The sequence below is a fragment of the Nilaparvata lugens genome, chromosome 5 (assembly GCF_014356525.2).
Source record: "Nilaparvata lugens isolate BPH chromosome 5, ASM1435652v1, whole genome shotgun sequence".
Lineage (NCBI taxonomy): Eukaryota > Metazoa > Arthropoda > Insecta > Hemiptera > Delphacidae > Nilaparvata > Nilaparvata lugens.
In genome coordinates, this window is record NC_052508.1 from 62093465 (window position 1) to 62112111 (window position 18647).

The 18647-nt window shown below is 32.3% G+C and overlaps 1 protein-coding gene across 1 annotated transcript in view; it reads right to left on the reverse strand.

The window, feature by feature from the left end:
* Positions 1–449: 449 nt before the first annotated feature.
* The window catches only part of LOC111052831 (methyltransferase-like protein 9), a 223320-nt gene continuing 205122 nt past the window's right edge, over positions 450–18647 (reverse strand). The window contains exons 4-6 of the mRNA XM_022339633.2: positions 14643–14861; positions 3879–4054; positions 450–1928 (exon numbers count right to left, since the gene is read on the reverse strand). Coding sequence (XP_022195325.2) covers positions 1717–1928; positions 3879–4054; positions 14643–14861 — 607 coding nt within the window. The 3' untranslated portion in view covers positions 450–1716. The remainder of the gene's footprint in view (positions 1929–3878; positions 4055–14642; positions 14862–18647) is intronic.

Consider the following 18647-nt stretch of genomic DNA (forward strand, 5'->3'; position numbering starts at 1 on the left):
CTGTAAAGTCGGTATACGGGCGAAAGTTTTACGTGACAACGACTTTGAGTGGTAAAATAATTTTACAAACCGCCTTGTTTTGGTTGGCTCTAAACGTGCTTGGGAAACGCGTAAACTTGGTTTGCTCTAAACGTGTTATCTCAGCGTTTTTCAGATTTTTCAAGAATTTATTGAGAGAAAATGTTCAAAATTGGTACATAGGTTTCGCTAAGGTGTACAATGTGTTGTTGTTAAATGTCTTGAAAATACGCCAAATATACGCCCAAAATCTACGTTTTCCCAGTTCTATCAAGAGTAAATGTTCAAATTTAGAAAAGATTTTCAGCAAGGTTTTAGAAATTTTGTGATAGAAGGGCTTCAACATTTCGCCGAAGATACACCCAAAATCGACGTTTTCTGCTTTTTCTCTATTTTATGAGAAGTGATTGACAGAAAAGTTTGAAATTGCAGGAATGTTGCAGTGAGATTGCTAGGGAATGACGCCAAAAATACTTCCTGATTCGGCGTTTTCCAGCTTTTTTTGAAAACAAATGAATAGAAAACGTTCAGATCTGTGTTAGAAGAGAGGTCTACAGAGGTTTAAGTAGGGTTTACAGAGATTGTGTACAGAGAGCTTCAAGATTCTGCCGAAGGGTTTTCAGCGATGACTGAACTTGGAAGTTCAAACTCGATACACAAGTTTAGTTTGGGAAATGGTGGTGCTACTTTTGAGGGTTCCTTTTCTAGAGTTTATCAATGCATTCTTCTAGATTTTCCAAGTAGATTGAAACCTGAAACGGTGAAATTAATGTTTTTTAAGCTTTATAGATTATTTTTTCTAAATAACTGGGCTGGAATAAAATAATTCCCATTTCACTTTAAGTTGGAAATGATATTCATATTCGAAATGGACAGACATTTTGTCAACCCTTAGCTACATAGTAAATATCAACTTTTGATAGGAAACGTTCATATTCGGTTCAGAGGCTCAGCTATGGTCTAAAAAATTCGAATAAAAAAAGCTTCATAATTTTGCCAGCGTAACGACCGAAATCGGCATTTTCCAGCGTTTAAGCTTCATAATTTTGCCAGCGTAACGACCGAAATCGGCATTTTCCAGCGTTTTTGCGTGGTCTCAGTCAACTGGAAAATAGTTGGCATAATAATCTGTGTTTGACTTTTTGACGCGAGGAAGCAAGTCCAAATGAAGAATGCAGACGAGCGAAGCGAGTCTGTTGTTCTCATTTATGGATGGTTTATCCGGGGGTCCAGGGGCGGAGTCTCCTGACTAAACGGATATGACGAGCGGAGCGAGCCTGCCGCCTATTAACTATTTTATATTTTTCATGAAACTATAGCTGGATTAATAATATCAATGAAGCATTTGAATTGGAACATCATATCATTAAACTAAAACTACGTTTCGCACTAAGCCACGTTTACTTGTAGATATGGTTGCATTTATCATAATGTGTTTCATACGGGGTTTAAACTGACAGCTGACATTTCTCCGTTTAAACCGAGTATCTGCATATTAAGGGCCCCAGACTTTCTCAGAACTGTTGCCATTCAAGTGTAATTAATTCTAGTATAATTGTTGATAAACTTATACTTGAATGATACCAAACTTCTGTATTGGAACAGCATAGGAAACTACTACGTCTTCCCTAGCTGTTGCAATACAAACGTTTCGTCAATTTCATTTATATTTCAATGGACTTATACTTGAAAATACTGTCAGGAAGCAACGCGCAGAACAAAGACAGCATCATTGAGCCAGTAGTAGGACTGAGAGAGATCACCTTCACACAGATAGGGCAGCCGCGTCCATCTCTCGACAGTGAAGCCCATGGGTTCGAGCACATCCCTCACTAGGCTGTTCACCTGTTCTTCGAAGCTACTGCCACTCACAGGCAGGAATTGTCGCGGTTTATGATCACAGGAGCCACCTAAAAACATTCAAACCGTTGCTTTTCAATACAAATTTGGAGTTAGAAGGTTATGTTTTGTAGATTAATGTTAGAGGCATAATATTATACATTTCAACATAGGATGAAATGAAATATTATAAACATGTGAATTGGAGGGTGCTGTTTTGTGGGATATTGTTATTTACAGAGCATAACTGTGTAACTTTTGAAATGGATACATCAGTAAAATAGAACTCGCATATACATAAGTTATCTAAAGAGCAAATATAAATTTCAAAAGAAATCTACATTAAAAATTCGATTTTGTAGAATCTTGTAACAAATCACAGAGACAAGATATGAATTATTCTTTTCTCTCTGAAAATCATCTAAAACATTGTTACTTTCAACTAATAAGTATGCATCAGTACATAGAAAAAACTGAAAAGAGATGTAAGTACATCCAATCCTATAATATTAAGCGAGTGATTACTGTATTTTTATATCTGGTTATTTATGTTCAACGGATCTCGAAAACGCCTCTAACGATTTTCACGAAATTTGGAACATAGTAGGTTTATGATATAAAATTCGATTGCACTAGGTCTCATCCTTGGGAAAACTCACTGGACGACATTAAAAGGATAATTCATCCTTAGCTGAAACAGCTGTGGATAGTAAAAAAGTGAGTGAGCGAGTGGGTATGTGAAAAATCAAAATATCGCATCCCCGAAATTCATAAGATGACATATAGAAGAAGAAGAAGAAGAAGAAGAAGAAGAAAAAAAGAAGAAAATAATATGAAGAAGGAGAAACAACAACAAGATCTTTTCTACATGATGTTTTTCCGCTTTCTCCTCTTCACCCGATTTTTATCACTATTTCCTCTCCTCTCAAAACTCCTACCTTTAACTGTAAAATATAAAAACGATCATTTTAGAGAATATGTGTTCTGTTTATCAATAAATAAAAATAACGAGCTCGGTGCCCCGATATTAATGTATCAATACGGCAATTTCTTAGTTTGACTAATTTTACAGTTTGACTATTTTTTAGTTATTCATAACAATTTACAGCTACTGCATCATATTTTGCAAATGAATTGTTTTAATTTTTCAAATACAAATACAAGTTATACAAAGATGATCAGGAAATGTTAATACTGTATTTAATTATATAAACCAATATTAGGATTTATTCTTGCAGTGCGAACATTGACATCATTGCGCATGAATCAATGACTGAAGATACACTAAATTCTCTCTCAGAGTAATTATTTTAACCAGATAAATTAATCGGTATTTTCAATTTTCTTCTGCTACATACTAGCATAATGTTCTGCTTTGCCTTTATAGGCAGTTTTCTTCTACCTATACATTATCCTTTGATTTTCCACCCATTCAATGTGCGGGGTTCTATAGTTTCTTCGATTTTAGATTCCTATGACACACTTCGAAAGTGTTATTAGTTGCATCAAATGTTCAATGTATGATGCTACAATCAATAAATTTTGGGTTTCAAATTGGATCTTTCTATACAGATGAGTTTTGTATGTTGATGCAATCAACATATTTTAGGTTTCAAATTCATTCATTCATTCATTATTTTACAAAGGCGACTTCCTAGAAGTATTTTAGCCTAGGTGATGATGATGGGATGAATGATAATACGATGAAGGTAAAGTTATGAATGAATAGAGATGATAGGTTATGTCTTCCACTTGAATTGATTTGAGTCCACTTTTCAGTCCAGAAATAAAAAAACTAGAAAAATTACTCATTGAAAATTGTATGTTGATACAATCAACATATTTTAGGTTTCAAATTAAGTTTAAATTTTCCTATAATCTAAATGCATTCTAACAAGTGATATGACTATTATTATTCTAATCTAGTACCACATAATTGACCACTCTGTATTTCTGATAATTTTGATGAATTATAAGTACCTAGGCCTACATGTTGACTATTTCAATTTGAATTGACTGACCAGACTCGACATAGGGTTTGTAAGGCAGAACGAGGGCGATGACTATTTGTCCATTGGGCCGTAATGACTGTTTCAGTTGCTCCAGGATGGACAGAGGATACTCGCACCTATCGAGCAGGTTCAAACAGCTGATTGTGTCGTATTTGCTCTCTTGCCAACCGTCTATCTCCAGCACACTGCAAGTAAACAAAAAAATAATTCACATATTTTTATTCCAAAAAAGGAAATCAGTCACCATAGATAAAAGACATGAAAATCTTGTAAACACTGAAACATTGATAACAATAAGATTTACTTCACAAATATCGTTATTCCAATGGAAGAAATCAGCCACCAAAAATGAAAAGCATGTAAATCTCAAGAGCATTGAAAATTGGAAGAGAAAGTGAACAATGTTTAATTTATCTTTACTAAATGTTCAATGTTACATATTTACATATTTTTATTCCAAAAAAGGAAATCAGTCACCATAGATAAAAGACATGAAAATCTTGAAAACACTGGAACATTGATAACAAGAAGATTTACTTCACAAATATATTTATTTCAATGGAAGAAATCAGTCACAAAAAATGAAAACATGTAAATCTCAAGAGCATTGAAAATTGGAAGAGAAAGTAAACAATGTTTACTTTATCTTTACTAAATGTTTAATGTTTACTGATTCTTTCATGTTTCTTTGAAAACATTAATGCTATTAAACAAGACATCCAATAAATATGGAATTTTTGTAAAAATAAGTAGACAAATATGGTGAGAACCAAGTTTAATAAGGAGATAATATTCATAAGGTGTAAAGGTAATGAAGAATACATGTAAAAACACATATTTTACACATTACACAAATGATATTACACTATAACACATTTCATTACCAAACACAAATATTTTGAATAAACTAGACAGTCGTTAATAGGAATGGAAAGGAGAGGAGTAGAAGTGACAATGTATAATTGAAAGGTAGCTGGAGTGAACTGAAGGAGCTTGATTCTAATCAATAACGTGGGTCCACTAAAAACATAATATTTTGTATAAAAACAATAATATTCATATTGACACAAGGCCTAGAAATAATAGTAACGAATATAAAAATTGAGTAAACTATTAATGTATATATTTTACAAATTAAATGAAAAATAATTCACTTATAGCATGAAATTCATAGTAAAAAACAGCCAATGAACAGTGAAGATAAGAATAAACGAAATGAATATAGAAATATATAAGCGAGGAAGGAATCCTAGATGGAGTGAATTTTGATGAAATGTTGTTTATTAAGGTTTCTCTAAGAACATGAATTTCATATAAGTAAGTGGTAAGTTATTTTAAAGTTTATAAGTGGTTTAAACTTGGTAGAATTATTTGTACTCTCACTGAATGTTGGCGATTCCATTTATGCCAGAATTCCTACATTTATGATTGGATCTACTGTAGGAATTAATTTCTTATTTAGACTTTTTGTCAATTCTATTTTATTAAAATTATCCAATTTGTTCGATACATGATATTTATAGATAATAGAAAAAATAAATGATTTGGAAATTCGATTACTTGATAATTCAAAGTATCACAAGATTTAATTTATGCAACATTAATGTCAAGGGGAAATTAAAATACAGCAGAAGCACACCTATCAACTGTATCACATTGTTTTGCTATACTTTTGTTGAAAATAAAATATTATTATTATCAATATTATTGTCGCTCAATACAACTACAAATTTGAATAGAGATGTGGATGGTTGAGAAGAAGAAGAAGAAGAAGAAGAAGAAGAAGAAGAAGAAGAAGAAGAAGAAGGAATAAGAGGGAAAACGTTAGGAGTAAGCAGAGAATGAACCAAATAACAAATAAAAGTAGAAGAAGAAATTAGAACAGACAAGAAACCCCAAATGAAAAGAAGATAAAGAGGAAGCATTACAGAAAGTGGGAGAAGAAAGATAGAGCGGTTTGGGGCGGTTTTCTAATGATTTCCTCTCCCGAACGGACAGTCTACAAAAGAAAAACGAGTTGGTCCCTTTTATCCCTGATCTAAGGTCATTTGAATAACAATGACGTCACTGGGCCCAACTCTCATTATTCCCTTCCAACTTTTCCTTTCCCTAATCCCTCCTTGTTCCTCATTTCCCCACAACAAGGAAAAACTGCTAAACTTTCACCAAACCTACCAACCGACCGGCCTGAGGCTGTTCAGTGAGATTCACTTGAAATCGTCAGCATTGGGTGAATGGAAAGCATTGATGCCATCTATAGGGAATGCTGACAGTTGAAAATAGTCTCACGATAGGCTAGTAGTTTTCCGCAATGCTCCAACTATACAAATATGTTGTGGCCACATTTATTTATTCATGAATCACAAGAATTGAAATGATGGAATGAAAAAAAAACTAGAAAACAAATACTAATACTAAATAGTATAATAGTAATATTATAAACCAGTGATCAGTACTCAGCGTTCACATAATGCCAGTGGACAATCTACTGTAATATATTACGATGATTGAGTTAACATGGTTTGAACAGTATCAGCGTCATATTTGATACAGTACTCGTCTTTTTGAAAAATCTGGTCTGGACCTCTAGTTTCAGGAGTTTATCTGATTTTGTTATTACTGTTTTAAAACATTCTGATATTTCTAATATGGCTTTGAGACAGCCATTACCATATTTCTGATACATTTCTGAGATAGCTTCTGGTATGGCATCAATATTTAGCTATAGGGTATGCTCTTATTGAATACTATGATGTTAGTACTGCCTACTGCACGATATCATATGAACTGATTGATGCTGATTCAGTACGATAAGTTCGATATAGAATGGTAAAAATAGATTGAAGTAGGGTGCTTCAATTATATTTTGAAAGATGAACAGCTTTATTGGATTTTTTTAACTACCTATATGAAGTTCAGTGGATAGAAGCAAAGATAAAAATCTGGTGTGGCGCACTCACACAACTTTCCTTGCCGTTATGAAAATTGATCACCTGATGCTATTGTTCCCGCGCATCTCAAATCATTCAAAGATCTGAGCCAGCTGGTGACAGGACAATAACGCTGGAGACACGATAGTCTGCTATCTCTTCATAGTGAATGATTTAAAAGAATCAACAGTTGCCAACAGTTTGCAATAATTAAATAATCAGATTTATGGCAGTTGATAGAGCTTATCAATGACTAATTTAGGTATGAATTTGATCAAAATCGTTGGAGCCGTTTTCGAGAAAATCGCGAAAAACCCTATTTTCGACAACATTTTCGCCATTTTAGCCGCCATCTTGAATCGCATTTGATCGAAATTGTTCGTGTCGGATCCTTATAGTGTAAAGACCTTAAGTTCCAAATTTCAAGTCATTCCGTTAATTGGGAGATGAGATTTTGTGTACACAGACACACACACACACACACACACACACACACACACACACACACACACACAAAAACACACACACACACACACACACACACACCACACACACACACACACATATTGACCAATACCAAAAACCACTTTTTCGGACTAAGGGGACCTTGAAACGTATAGAAATTTAGAAATTGGGGTACCTTAATTTTTTTCGGAAAGCAATACTTTCCTTACCTATGGTTATAGGGCAAGGTAAGTAATAATATAATACTTTCCTCAAAGCCTAATTTGCAGTTTCTATTTTTCTATGATAGAAATAATAAGGAACTCCTATTTTTTTGTAATAAGTGAGGGAATGAATTGAAAATGTATTATTATAACTTCTAAGAATTATAATAAGTGGAAACCACAATGCATTCTACTCAACATTTTTGTTTGATTAGAAGTTGAATTTAAATGCTAAAGCACCCCAAGTAACACGGAGGTAAGTTTACATTTCCAGTAGAACGACATCTTAAAGTTGTAAGGTGGATAAGTTGCAAGTTTACAAACCATTAGGGTCTGAGAGACCACTCACTGGATTCAAATCCAAATTAGTATTCACATCTGGTGCCCCACAGACTTCTTGCAAGTCATTTAAGAGCGGCTAAGTCCTTTTTCACGTACTTCCGACTCAACTAAGCCCGTCGGCTGCTTAACATCCACAACTTACTTCCAAGGTACTTAGTCGATAAAGATACTTAAAACGCTGCCTGTGAGCTTATTCTGCGCTCTTAATTTAGTGCTTTCGGAAAACGGACTTTACGACCAACTTCACTCACTCACTTTGTACAAAGTTGTTTACTTGATTTACTAAGCCCCTATCACGAGCTGCTTCAGTTGTAAAGTGATTTCAAGTGCGTTCGAATTGATCGCGAACTTAATGACAAGTTACGACTTTGAATCGGTTTCACAAGTATTTAATAGGAATATTAGTAATAAGAATAGGATTGAAATGAGCAAGTTTGAATTGTTCTAAATGTTTTTTATAATTTTTTTTTTTGCATTGAGATGAAATAGTAAGGGCTACGCATGTTTCTTCTATCCCCAATCATTCTTGATGTATTTTCATCATTGAATAATAAAAAAATAAGTAATCTTCCATTATTCAATAAGCATGTTTTGAACTATTGAATTGAACTCAGGAAGAAGCATCGCTACAGTATGATGTTTTAAGTATCCTTCTTGATTGTGGATTGAATACCCACAAATTATTGTATTTATTCAAATATTTCCAAATTCACAAAATACGAATATTATGAATGTGAAAACTTGATACCACATTAGTCTATTTTAATTTCGACAAATTATTCATTCTTAATTTGAATTCAATAAATCATTATTATTAACACACTTTTTTCAATGTATTTCACACGACATGCAGTCAAATAAATTATTTATGCACTTAAACATCGCAGCTCGGAATGTATCAAGAAACCATCACCTTTAATTATTATTCTTCTATGTAATGAATATTCCATAAGTCCACTTGTCGGTTACTACATACATAATACATAATATAAGGGAGAGTGCGCAGAAGTAGGTGAAAGAGCACAAACTCAGCAATAGAGAAATGTATAAAGAGGGTTGAATTGAGCCGAGCTAACAAGTAGAAGGAGAAAATTATAAGAAGACATTGAAAGAATCTTGCATCTCACATACTCTGAGTATAGGGCGGCTGTTTGAATTAGAGAATTGGATAATTTGGAGAGCTAGGGCCTTGGCTTGGATTATTATCATTCTCATCTCTTTTTCTCCTCCTGCTCCTTCTCCTCCTCCTCCTCCTGATCTTCCTCCTCTTAGTCCTCATCTCCTCCTCCTCCTCTTCCTTTTCCTCCTCCCCCACCTCCTTCTCCTTTACCTCCTGCTCCTCCTCCGCCTCCTCCTCCACCCGCCTCACTGTTGTTATACTCTTCATCTAGCACAGCACACAGTCCAATATATTAAAAGCAATGTGATCCTATTCCAAGCTCTCTGCTGTGCTCGGCTCTGCTCTGCTGATGTTGATTGCAATAATGCCAACCCTCTATTTGTTGCTCACGAGGAGGAGGCGGCGGAGGAGGTGGTGGTGGAGGAGGTGATGGAGGGGGAGATGGTGGAAGACTAAGGAGGAGGAGGAGGAGTGAGGAGGAGGGTGGAAAAGTTGAGAAACGGAAAGCATCGTCGAATGAGAAGGAGGGTTGAGTCGGTCGCCCAAAGAAAATTAAATAAATTTCTAATCAGGATCTCGGTCGTCTCCTATATTATTGTGTATGAAGACGACGGCGACACGAGCAGAGAGAGGGTGTGAGGGAACGGAGGGGAGAGAAGTGAAAAGTGTGGATACACGCACACACCAACACAAACCTACCCCATCCGGCCATTTGCAAAGATACCCTCTTAATTTCCTCCTCGTTTTTATTTTTCTACTTCGTATTCTTCTTCTACTTCAAATACCTTTTCTTTCTCTGAGTACTTTCTCATCCCATAATCCAAATCTACTTCTTCATCAAGTTCTCTCTTTCTTTATGATTTTTTTTATAAAACAATATTTTCATATCCATTAGTCGACCAAAATAATATGATATGTGATGGACGAAAACTAATTTGTGTAAGATGTTTTGCGAAGATTTTTATTTACCAAATTTGAAGGTAGATGCTGCTATTTAATTTTCTGATTAACACAGTTGGAGAATACTATTCTTTCTCCTGCACTTGTCCTATCATTAGTAAAGTTAAAAATTGTAAATATCTAGGTATCTATATAGATGAGAACCTGAAATGGGAAATCCATATTAAATACATTTGCAGAAGGATGAAATACCTCTCTTACAAATTTTATGCTGCTAGAAAAATTCTGAATCCAACTCATCTTGAAATGCTTTATTTTGCTATAGTACAGTGTTGATAATGCAATACGGAGTAGCAGTGTGGAGGGTGTTATAATTCCCATTTGGAAGAACTGTTCATAATGCACAAATTAATAATTAAATCTATTCTAAATAAACCCAGATTTTTCCCGGTTGACCTTATATTCGAGGAATTCAAGGTTTTGACAGTTAGATAGTTATATGTTGAAAATGTAATTAAATATTTAATAAAAATAGAACCAATTTTCCATGCACCAACAACTCATTAAATAGACATTACCGCTTGAGACCTACTTCAAATAAGTATTTGATATATATATATATATATATAATACTAATATTAAAACAATTAGACGGCAACTTATTTATCAAAGTACTATAATAATCTAAAAAATTCCGGATCATCATCTCAACAATGTTGAAATTACAAAGAAAATGAAGCAGAGAATCATTAATTGAATAAAAAGCAATTATTTTTTCAATCTTTAAATTATTGTAACCGTTTCCTGGATCGTTAATTCACATCCTATCTTCCCTTCCCTCAGCCATTCCTATCTACCTACCTTCTTCCACTTCCCTATCATACACCCTTCCCTTTCAGTTATACCTTACCTGCCTATTACATGGGAAACCATAGTTGGCAAGGTATTTTCCCCCTCTTTCTTCCAGCAGACATCATTTTAGCAATATTGTCTTTTAAAGTGTTAATATCATTGTTACTGTTATTGTTCTTGTTTTGTTGTATATTGATTTTAATCATTGTATTTTTGTGTGTTGTGAATAAATTGAAATAAATAAATAAATCAAAATTGTAAATATTGAAATGCTTTATTTCTCTTCTGCCACGTTGTAATCACTTACATACATGCGGCAGTCTGAGTTTATCATGTTCATAATCGAACATCAAATCATCACGTAATTTTTCTACTACTCCCACACATTTTTATGTTAACATTTTGTAAATATTGAGAATAAATTATACATGATTTGATGATGATATCACACTTGATATCATGGGTTTACACCAATGTTACTGGGTATTACTATCAGTGACCGGTAGTGAGATTATCATCCAATAAGTTATAATCGTCATTCTCCGTGTCCAGTGAAAATATTCTTCCCATGAATTCAAGTTTTAATTGGACTATATTTTCACACACGCTCGGCCGGGCTGAGTGGAAATATAGACCCATTAGAAATCATGGGGGAAGAATATTTGCACTGAACCGGACAGATTTGCTGATACTGATCCAGCTCATAACAAATTATTCTAAAAATAAGCTACTATTTTGAACAAATTTTCACCCAAACCAATATTTATAGTTTTCATGTTTATTTTTGAGTTAGATCGTATAGAAATTGTACACGTGAAAGACTAACCTTATCTTGGACAGTGTCATCGCCTAAATTTGGAAGAAAAATTGCTCAAGGACTACCTTATTGTTTTATCTACCAATGTTATTACATCAGTTGTCATTTGTATCGTAAATAAATAAATGAATGAAAAGAGTTAGATACTGCTATTTCATTTTCCATGAATAAAAGAAAAGAGTTAGATACTGCAATTTCATTTTATATAAATAAAAGAAAAGAGTTAGATACTGCTATTTCATTTTCTATAAATAAAAGGGAAGAGTAAGATACTGCTATTTAATTTTGTATTAATAAAAATAAAAGTTAGATACTGCTATTTCATTTTTTATAAATAAAAGAAAAGAGTTATATACTGCTATTCCATTTTTTATAAATAAAAGAAAAGAGTTAGATACTGCTATTTCATTTTCTATAAATGAGAGAAAAGAGTTAGATAGTGCTATTTCATTTTCTATAAATAAAAGAAAAGAGTTAGATACTGATATTTCATTCACTATAAATAAAAGAAAAGAGTTAGATACTGCTATTTCATTTTCTATAAATAAAAGAAAATAGTTATATACTGCTATTTCATTTTCTATAAATAAAAAAAGAGTAAGATACTGCTATTTCATTTTCTATAAATAAAAAAAAGAGTAAGATACTGCTATTTCATTTTCTATAAATAAAAAAAGAGTAAGATGCTGCTTTTTCATTTTCTATAAATAAAAGGAAAGAGTAAGATACTGCTATTTCATTTTCTATTAATAAAAATAAGAGTTACATACTGCTATTTCATTTTCTATAAATAAAAGAAAAGAGTTATATACTGCTATTCCATTTTTTATAAATAAAAGAAAAGAGTTAGATACTGCTATTTCATTTTCTATAAATGAGAGAAAAGAGTTAGATACTGCTATTTCATTTTCTATAATAAAAGAAAAGAGTTAGGTACTGATATTTCATTTACTATGAATAAAAGAAATGAGTTAGATCCTGCTATTTCATTTTCTATAAATAAAAGAAAAGAGTTATATACTGCTATTTCATTTACTATGAATAAAAGAAATGAGTTAGATACTGCTATTTCATTTACTACAAATAAAAGAAAAGAGTTAGATAGTGCTATTTCATTTTCTATAAATACAAGAAAAGAGTAAGATACTGCTATTTCATTTACTATGAATAAAAGAAATGAGTTAGATACTGCTATTTCATTTACTACAAATAAAAGAAAAGAGTTAGATAGTGCTATTTCATTTTCTATAAATACAAGAAAAGAGTTAGATACTGCTATTTCATTTTCTATAAATAAAAGAAAAGAGTTAGATACTGCTATTTCATTTACTATGAATAAAAGAAATGAGTTAGATACTGCTATTTCATTTTCTATAAATAAAAGTAATGAGTTAGATCCTGCTATTTCATTTTCTATAAATAAAAGAAAAGAGTTAGATACTGCTATTTCATTTTCTATAATAAAAGAAAAGAGTTAGATACTGCTATTTCATTTTCTATAAATAAAAGAAAAGAGTTATATACTGCTATTTCATTTACTATGAATAAAAGAAATGAGTTAGATACTGCTATTTCATTTACTACAATAAAAGAAAAGAGTTAGATAGTGCTATTTCATTTTCTATAAATACAAGAAAAGAGTAAGATACTGCTATTTCATTTACTATGAATAAAAGAAATGAGTTAGATACTGCTATTTCATTTACTACAAATAAAAGAAAAGAGTTAGATAGTGCTATTTCATTTTCTATAAATACAAGAAAAGAGTTAGATACTGCTATTTCATTTTCTATAAATAAAAGAAAAGAGTTAGATACTGCTATTTCATTTACTATGAATAAAAGAAATGGGTTAGATACTGCTATATCATTTTCTATAAATAAAAGTAATGAGTTAGATCCTGCTATTTCATTTTCTATAAATAAAAGAAAAGAGTTAGATAGTGCTATTTCATTTTCTATAAATAAAAGAAAAGAGTTAGATAGTGCTATTTCATTTTCTATAAATACAAGAAAAGAGTAAGATACTGCTATTTCATTTACTATGAATAAAAGAAATGAGTTAGATCCTGCTATTTCATTTTCTATAAATAAAAGAAAAGAGTTAGATAGTGCTATTTCATTTTCTATAAATAAAAGAAAAGAGTTAGATACTGCTATTTCATTTTCTATAAATAAAAGAAAATAGTTATATACTGCTATTTCATTTTCTATAAATAAAAAAAAGAGTAAGATGCTGCTTTTTCATTTTCTATAAATAAAAAAAGAGTAAGATACTGCTATTTCATTTTATATAAATAAAAGAAAAGAGTTAGATACTGCTATTTCATTTTCTATAAATAAAAGGAAAGAGTAAGATACTGCTATATCATTTTCTATAAATAAAAGTAATGAGTTAGATCCTGCTATTTCATTTTCTATAAATAAAAGAAAAGAGTTAGATAGTGCTATTTCATTTTCTATAAATAAAAGAAAAGAGTTAGATAGTGCTATTTCATTTTCTATAAATACAAGAAAAGAGTAAGATACTGCTATTTCATTTACTATGAATAAAAGAAATGAGTTAGATACTGCTATTTCATTTACTACAAATAAATGAAAAGAGTTAGATAGTGCTATTTCATTTTCTATAAATAAAAGAAAAGAGTTAGATACTGCTATTTCATTTACTATGAATAAAAGAAATGAGTTAGATACTGCTATTTCATTTTCTATAAATAAAAGTAATGAGTTAGATCCTGCTATTTCATTTTCTATAAATAAAAGAAAAGAGTTAGATACTGCTATATCATTTTCTATAAATAAAAGAAAAGAGTTAGATACTGCTATTTCATTTTCTATAAATAAAAGAAAAGAGTTAGATACTGCTATTTCATTTTCTATAAATAAAAGAAAAGAGTTAGATAGTGCTATTTCATTTTCTATAAATACAAGAAAAGAGTTAGATACTGCTATTTCATTTACTATAAATACAAGAAAAGAGTTAGATACTGCTATTTCATTTACTATGAATAAAAGAAATGAGTTAGATACTGCTATTTCATTTTCTATAAATACAAGAAAAGAGTTAGATAGTGCTATTTCATTTTCTGATTTACACAGTTGGAGAATACTGAGCTCCAGATCGATGTGCAGCTTTTCTCACCTGAAGCCCTTCCTAGCCAGCTTCCATCGCATGGTGGCGGCCACCTCGGTGACATACACCTGTGAGTAGTATTCGGCCATCACCCGAGTTACATTTCCGTCCCCTGCGCCAAGGTCAAGCAAGCTAGTGCCACCCTCATCCGTCCCGAACCGGCGCCTCCCCAGCAAACTGCCAAACTGCTCACTCGACACAACGAACATCGAGCCGCGGCCCAACAACCTGCAAACAAAAAAAAAAAAATGAAATCTGTCTCAATTAAGGGATGACAACAAAATATGATGCATCGGAAATATCGATAGTTATAGTGAGTTCCACGTTATAATAGCAGTGTTTGATTAACAATTGTATTGCTATCCTTGTCTATCATAAACAAAGCGGATAGCGCTATCTCTTTCTCGTTTTGCTCTGTGACCAGATCGTTTTTTAACAATGTAGAAATATGATTAATTAACAGAATATTTTATCTTTATTATGGAAATTCATTATGAAATCATTGAAAAATATAATTTTTTGCTTGCTAAATATAATTGATTATTTTGAACGAGAATGAACAGTTGATATTATACATCGATAGGCTGGTAGCAGTTACCCTCCATAGAATGCATTGACAAGACAGAGGATCGGCAACGTTGTTCTCGTATCTTTCTCCCTTGCCATTATAACGTGGACCTTACTATAAGATAAATCTATACAATTTACAGGGAATATAGATATTTAGGACACGATAAACCGATAAATCTTAATCGATTTTTGACTTTAGATAGCGTAGGTGTTTGAGGGCCAAGTCATACAAAGCGTTTTTTCAGGAGTTTTCAGACGATTCAGCAGGGCAGGAAGCTCTCCGATTGACTGATTATCAGCTGATTGGGTTGGCGTTCGGGATCAGCTGATAATCAGCCAATAGGAGAGCTTCCTCTGCCACTGCCGGCTCAACTGAAAACGCCTGAAGAAACGCTCCGAAAAGCTTGTCCCTAAATTATCGATTTTTAACAATAATTCAATACATTATAATAAGTGGTAATAGCTACCTACAATAGAATAAACAACAACAATCAAATCCAAACAACATAAATAATTTGTTCTATCATTCACAATGATAAGTAATGAAAATGATACCATTTCAAAAGCTTCGTTGGAATAGGGATGCAATTACATGTTTATAGTTCCTGTTGGTACATCTTCTTGTCATTGATGAAAAACATAATTAATTTATCTATTGTTTTGAAAGTTATCGATCCAGTCAAAAATATCACTCTAGTGAGTGGACATGTATTTTTTTAGATTATCTTTATGAATTTGTATTACAGTACATATTATAATATACGAATGTAGACTAAATCTACACATACATAAATAATTTTGTTGAAATGAAATATTTCTATTACAATGTAATATTCTGTATTCTGTTACAATATCTTTCAGATAATCAGATCATCCAGATCTAAATTGAAGAATATTCTTATATTCTGATCCAACCTATTCCAAAAATACAAACCATCCTCTTGTACTCTTCTTCTTCTCTAGCTCAAACTCATCTTTCTTTTAGTTCTCAGTCTAGACATTTTATCTATAAATGACGGCATAATGCATTCACAGATTTTATACAGTCTTTATTTCGAATTATTTTTATTATTATATTTCGAATAAATGTTATGTAAATAATGAGTGATCAAATTCTCATAGAAAAACACTAAATAATGGATTTCTTCAGTATTTAATAATATTTTGATCCAATTCTCATAGAAAAACACTAAATGATGGATTTCTTCAGTATTTAATAATATTTTGATCCAATTTACCAGAATGACGTCAGAATCAAGCAGCCAAAGCACGAAAAATGAGCAGGGCGAAGAGAAATGAACGAATGAGGGTTTTCTCTGATGATGGTAAAGAGCCAGTTGCCATGACAACCACTAGGGCTTGCTTTTTTAAAAAGACGACGTGTCACGTAAAAAGAGAATAAGGCAGAGAAAGAGAGAGAGAGAAAGAGAAGAACGTTGTATTATAATGGTGGTGTGTTGGTGTGAGTGCGTCTCACAGGAGGGGCGGCGTACACACTTTTTGAAAGTCTAATGTATTTCTACCAGTGAGTGTGAAAACATTTTGTTGTTTTACTCCACCCCTCCCATCACCAAAATTCACCGAGGGTGCAAGTCAACCCCTCAAGATCTTCTAGTTTTCATCTTATTCATCAATCCTCCTCCTCCGCCTCCTCCTTCTTCTCCTTCTCCTCCTCCTCCACCTCCTCCTCCTCCTATCCCTGTTTCTCTTATTCTTTCTTCTTTTCAATTATCAACTTCTCTCTTTTACCATCACTTTCTGACGCATAGAAATATTATTTTTCAGTAATGAATGTAATGATCCCTGTATGAATAATGATAAGAAATTAATGCTAATATAGATAAATGCTCTATAAATGCCAATATAATACAATCTAATATCTAATTCTAAAAATGTCATGTTATCTATAATATAATAGAGGAAATAATTGGCTTATACACGTAAAGGATAGGAAATTCACGGATGACGCATAATCACGACTCAAGTAATCAACTTATTAACTTGAAATTTTACATGAAAATTTTTAATTTGCCGAGAATGATTGTAGGCCGATTTTAAATTTTAATGATTTCAGTAGGTCAAGTTCTCACTTTGTCAAGTTTCGAATTGGACCCTTGTGGAGCACGGGTTACCTGCTAGTTTTAATAAATTTTTGAATTAAATTTAACCAAGTTGGAAGCGAATGAATACTTATAATACTAACAAAAACAGTTTCTGTTACAAACTGATATGATTCATAACAGTACGTTAAACATTTTATAAAATTAGTTGAATAATAATTGTGATGGATAGTTGGATACGAATGAACTCCATATAAACGATACTTTCTGATATGATAATTGATAGAACGGAGTTTTTAAATGGAAATGCTATAAATAGAACTTCATCAAATTTCCTTCTAGCTATTTATTCTGTTGTCAATATTCGCAGGAGCAAGAGTCTTTAGAGTATTATGTATCATCATCTAGGAATTTCGTTTTATGTATATTGTTCTCATTTCACAGCAGGTGTATAATTAGAAAAGAATAGAATAGAATAGAATAGAATTTTATTGATCATAGAATATTTACATGAATACATGGATTGCAATATCCTACTTGATTCTATACTAATATTATTTATTAATTTAAGTGAGGACTTCTTTATCTCATCATTCAATAAGAACCTCGATACAACAGTAAGATATCGAACCTGTCTCCAAAATAGACTACTCCAAGACAAGACTGTGATAGACATCCGGGGAACTGGAGACTCTTCATTTGTATATCATTGATGTCTGCCTGTCTTGGTGTCTATCTCCGTGATTGGTTGCATGTCATCCTGCCAATGTAAAGCGGGCCTCACGATAACGTATCAGTTTTATCACTTTAAGACCGCCTTCACACGTGACAACATTCTGCGTGCTTTTCCACTTATTTTTCCACTTTGGCGGAAAAACGCCGCTGATGTCTTTTAGAAGGGGTGGAGGTTGAAAACTACTCCCTTTCGCGGGGGTTGGAATGCACCCTCCAACGTTTTCACGCCCCTCAGGCTCTCTTAGAGGTATTACCATTGTTCCTGCTCTATTCACACCCAAAAGTGCAGAATTTTTCCAAATATGTGAGACACTTGCTGAGTTCTTAATTACATCTGTTTTAAAGTTATTTTTTCCTAAGATGATACCCACAAACGTGTGCTAGGAGAATAGAATAATAATTATGGTTGTTCGAGAATAGATGATGGGTCGTATAGTTGATGTATACAATCGCCGGCTTACTATACGTTTTCTATATTAATGTGTTACGAACCATTACAAATGATTATGCATGATTTATGTATGATTATAATTACTTATGTATAATTCATCCTCAATCTGGTTGTATCAGATGTTCTAGAATCATTATTCATTTTTTTCAACTTACGAGTATTATTGGAGATTATAAAGTGTTTTTTTTTTAATCTAAT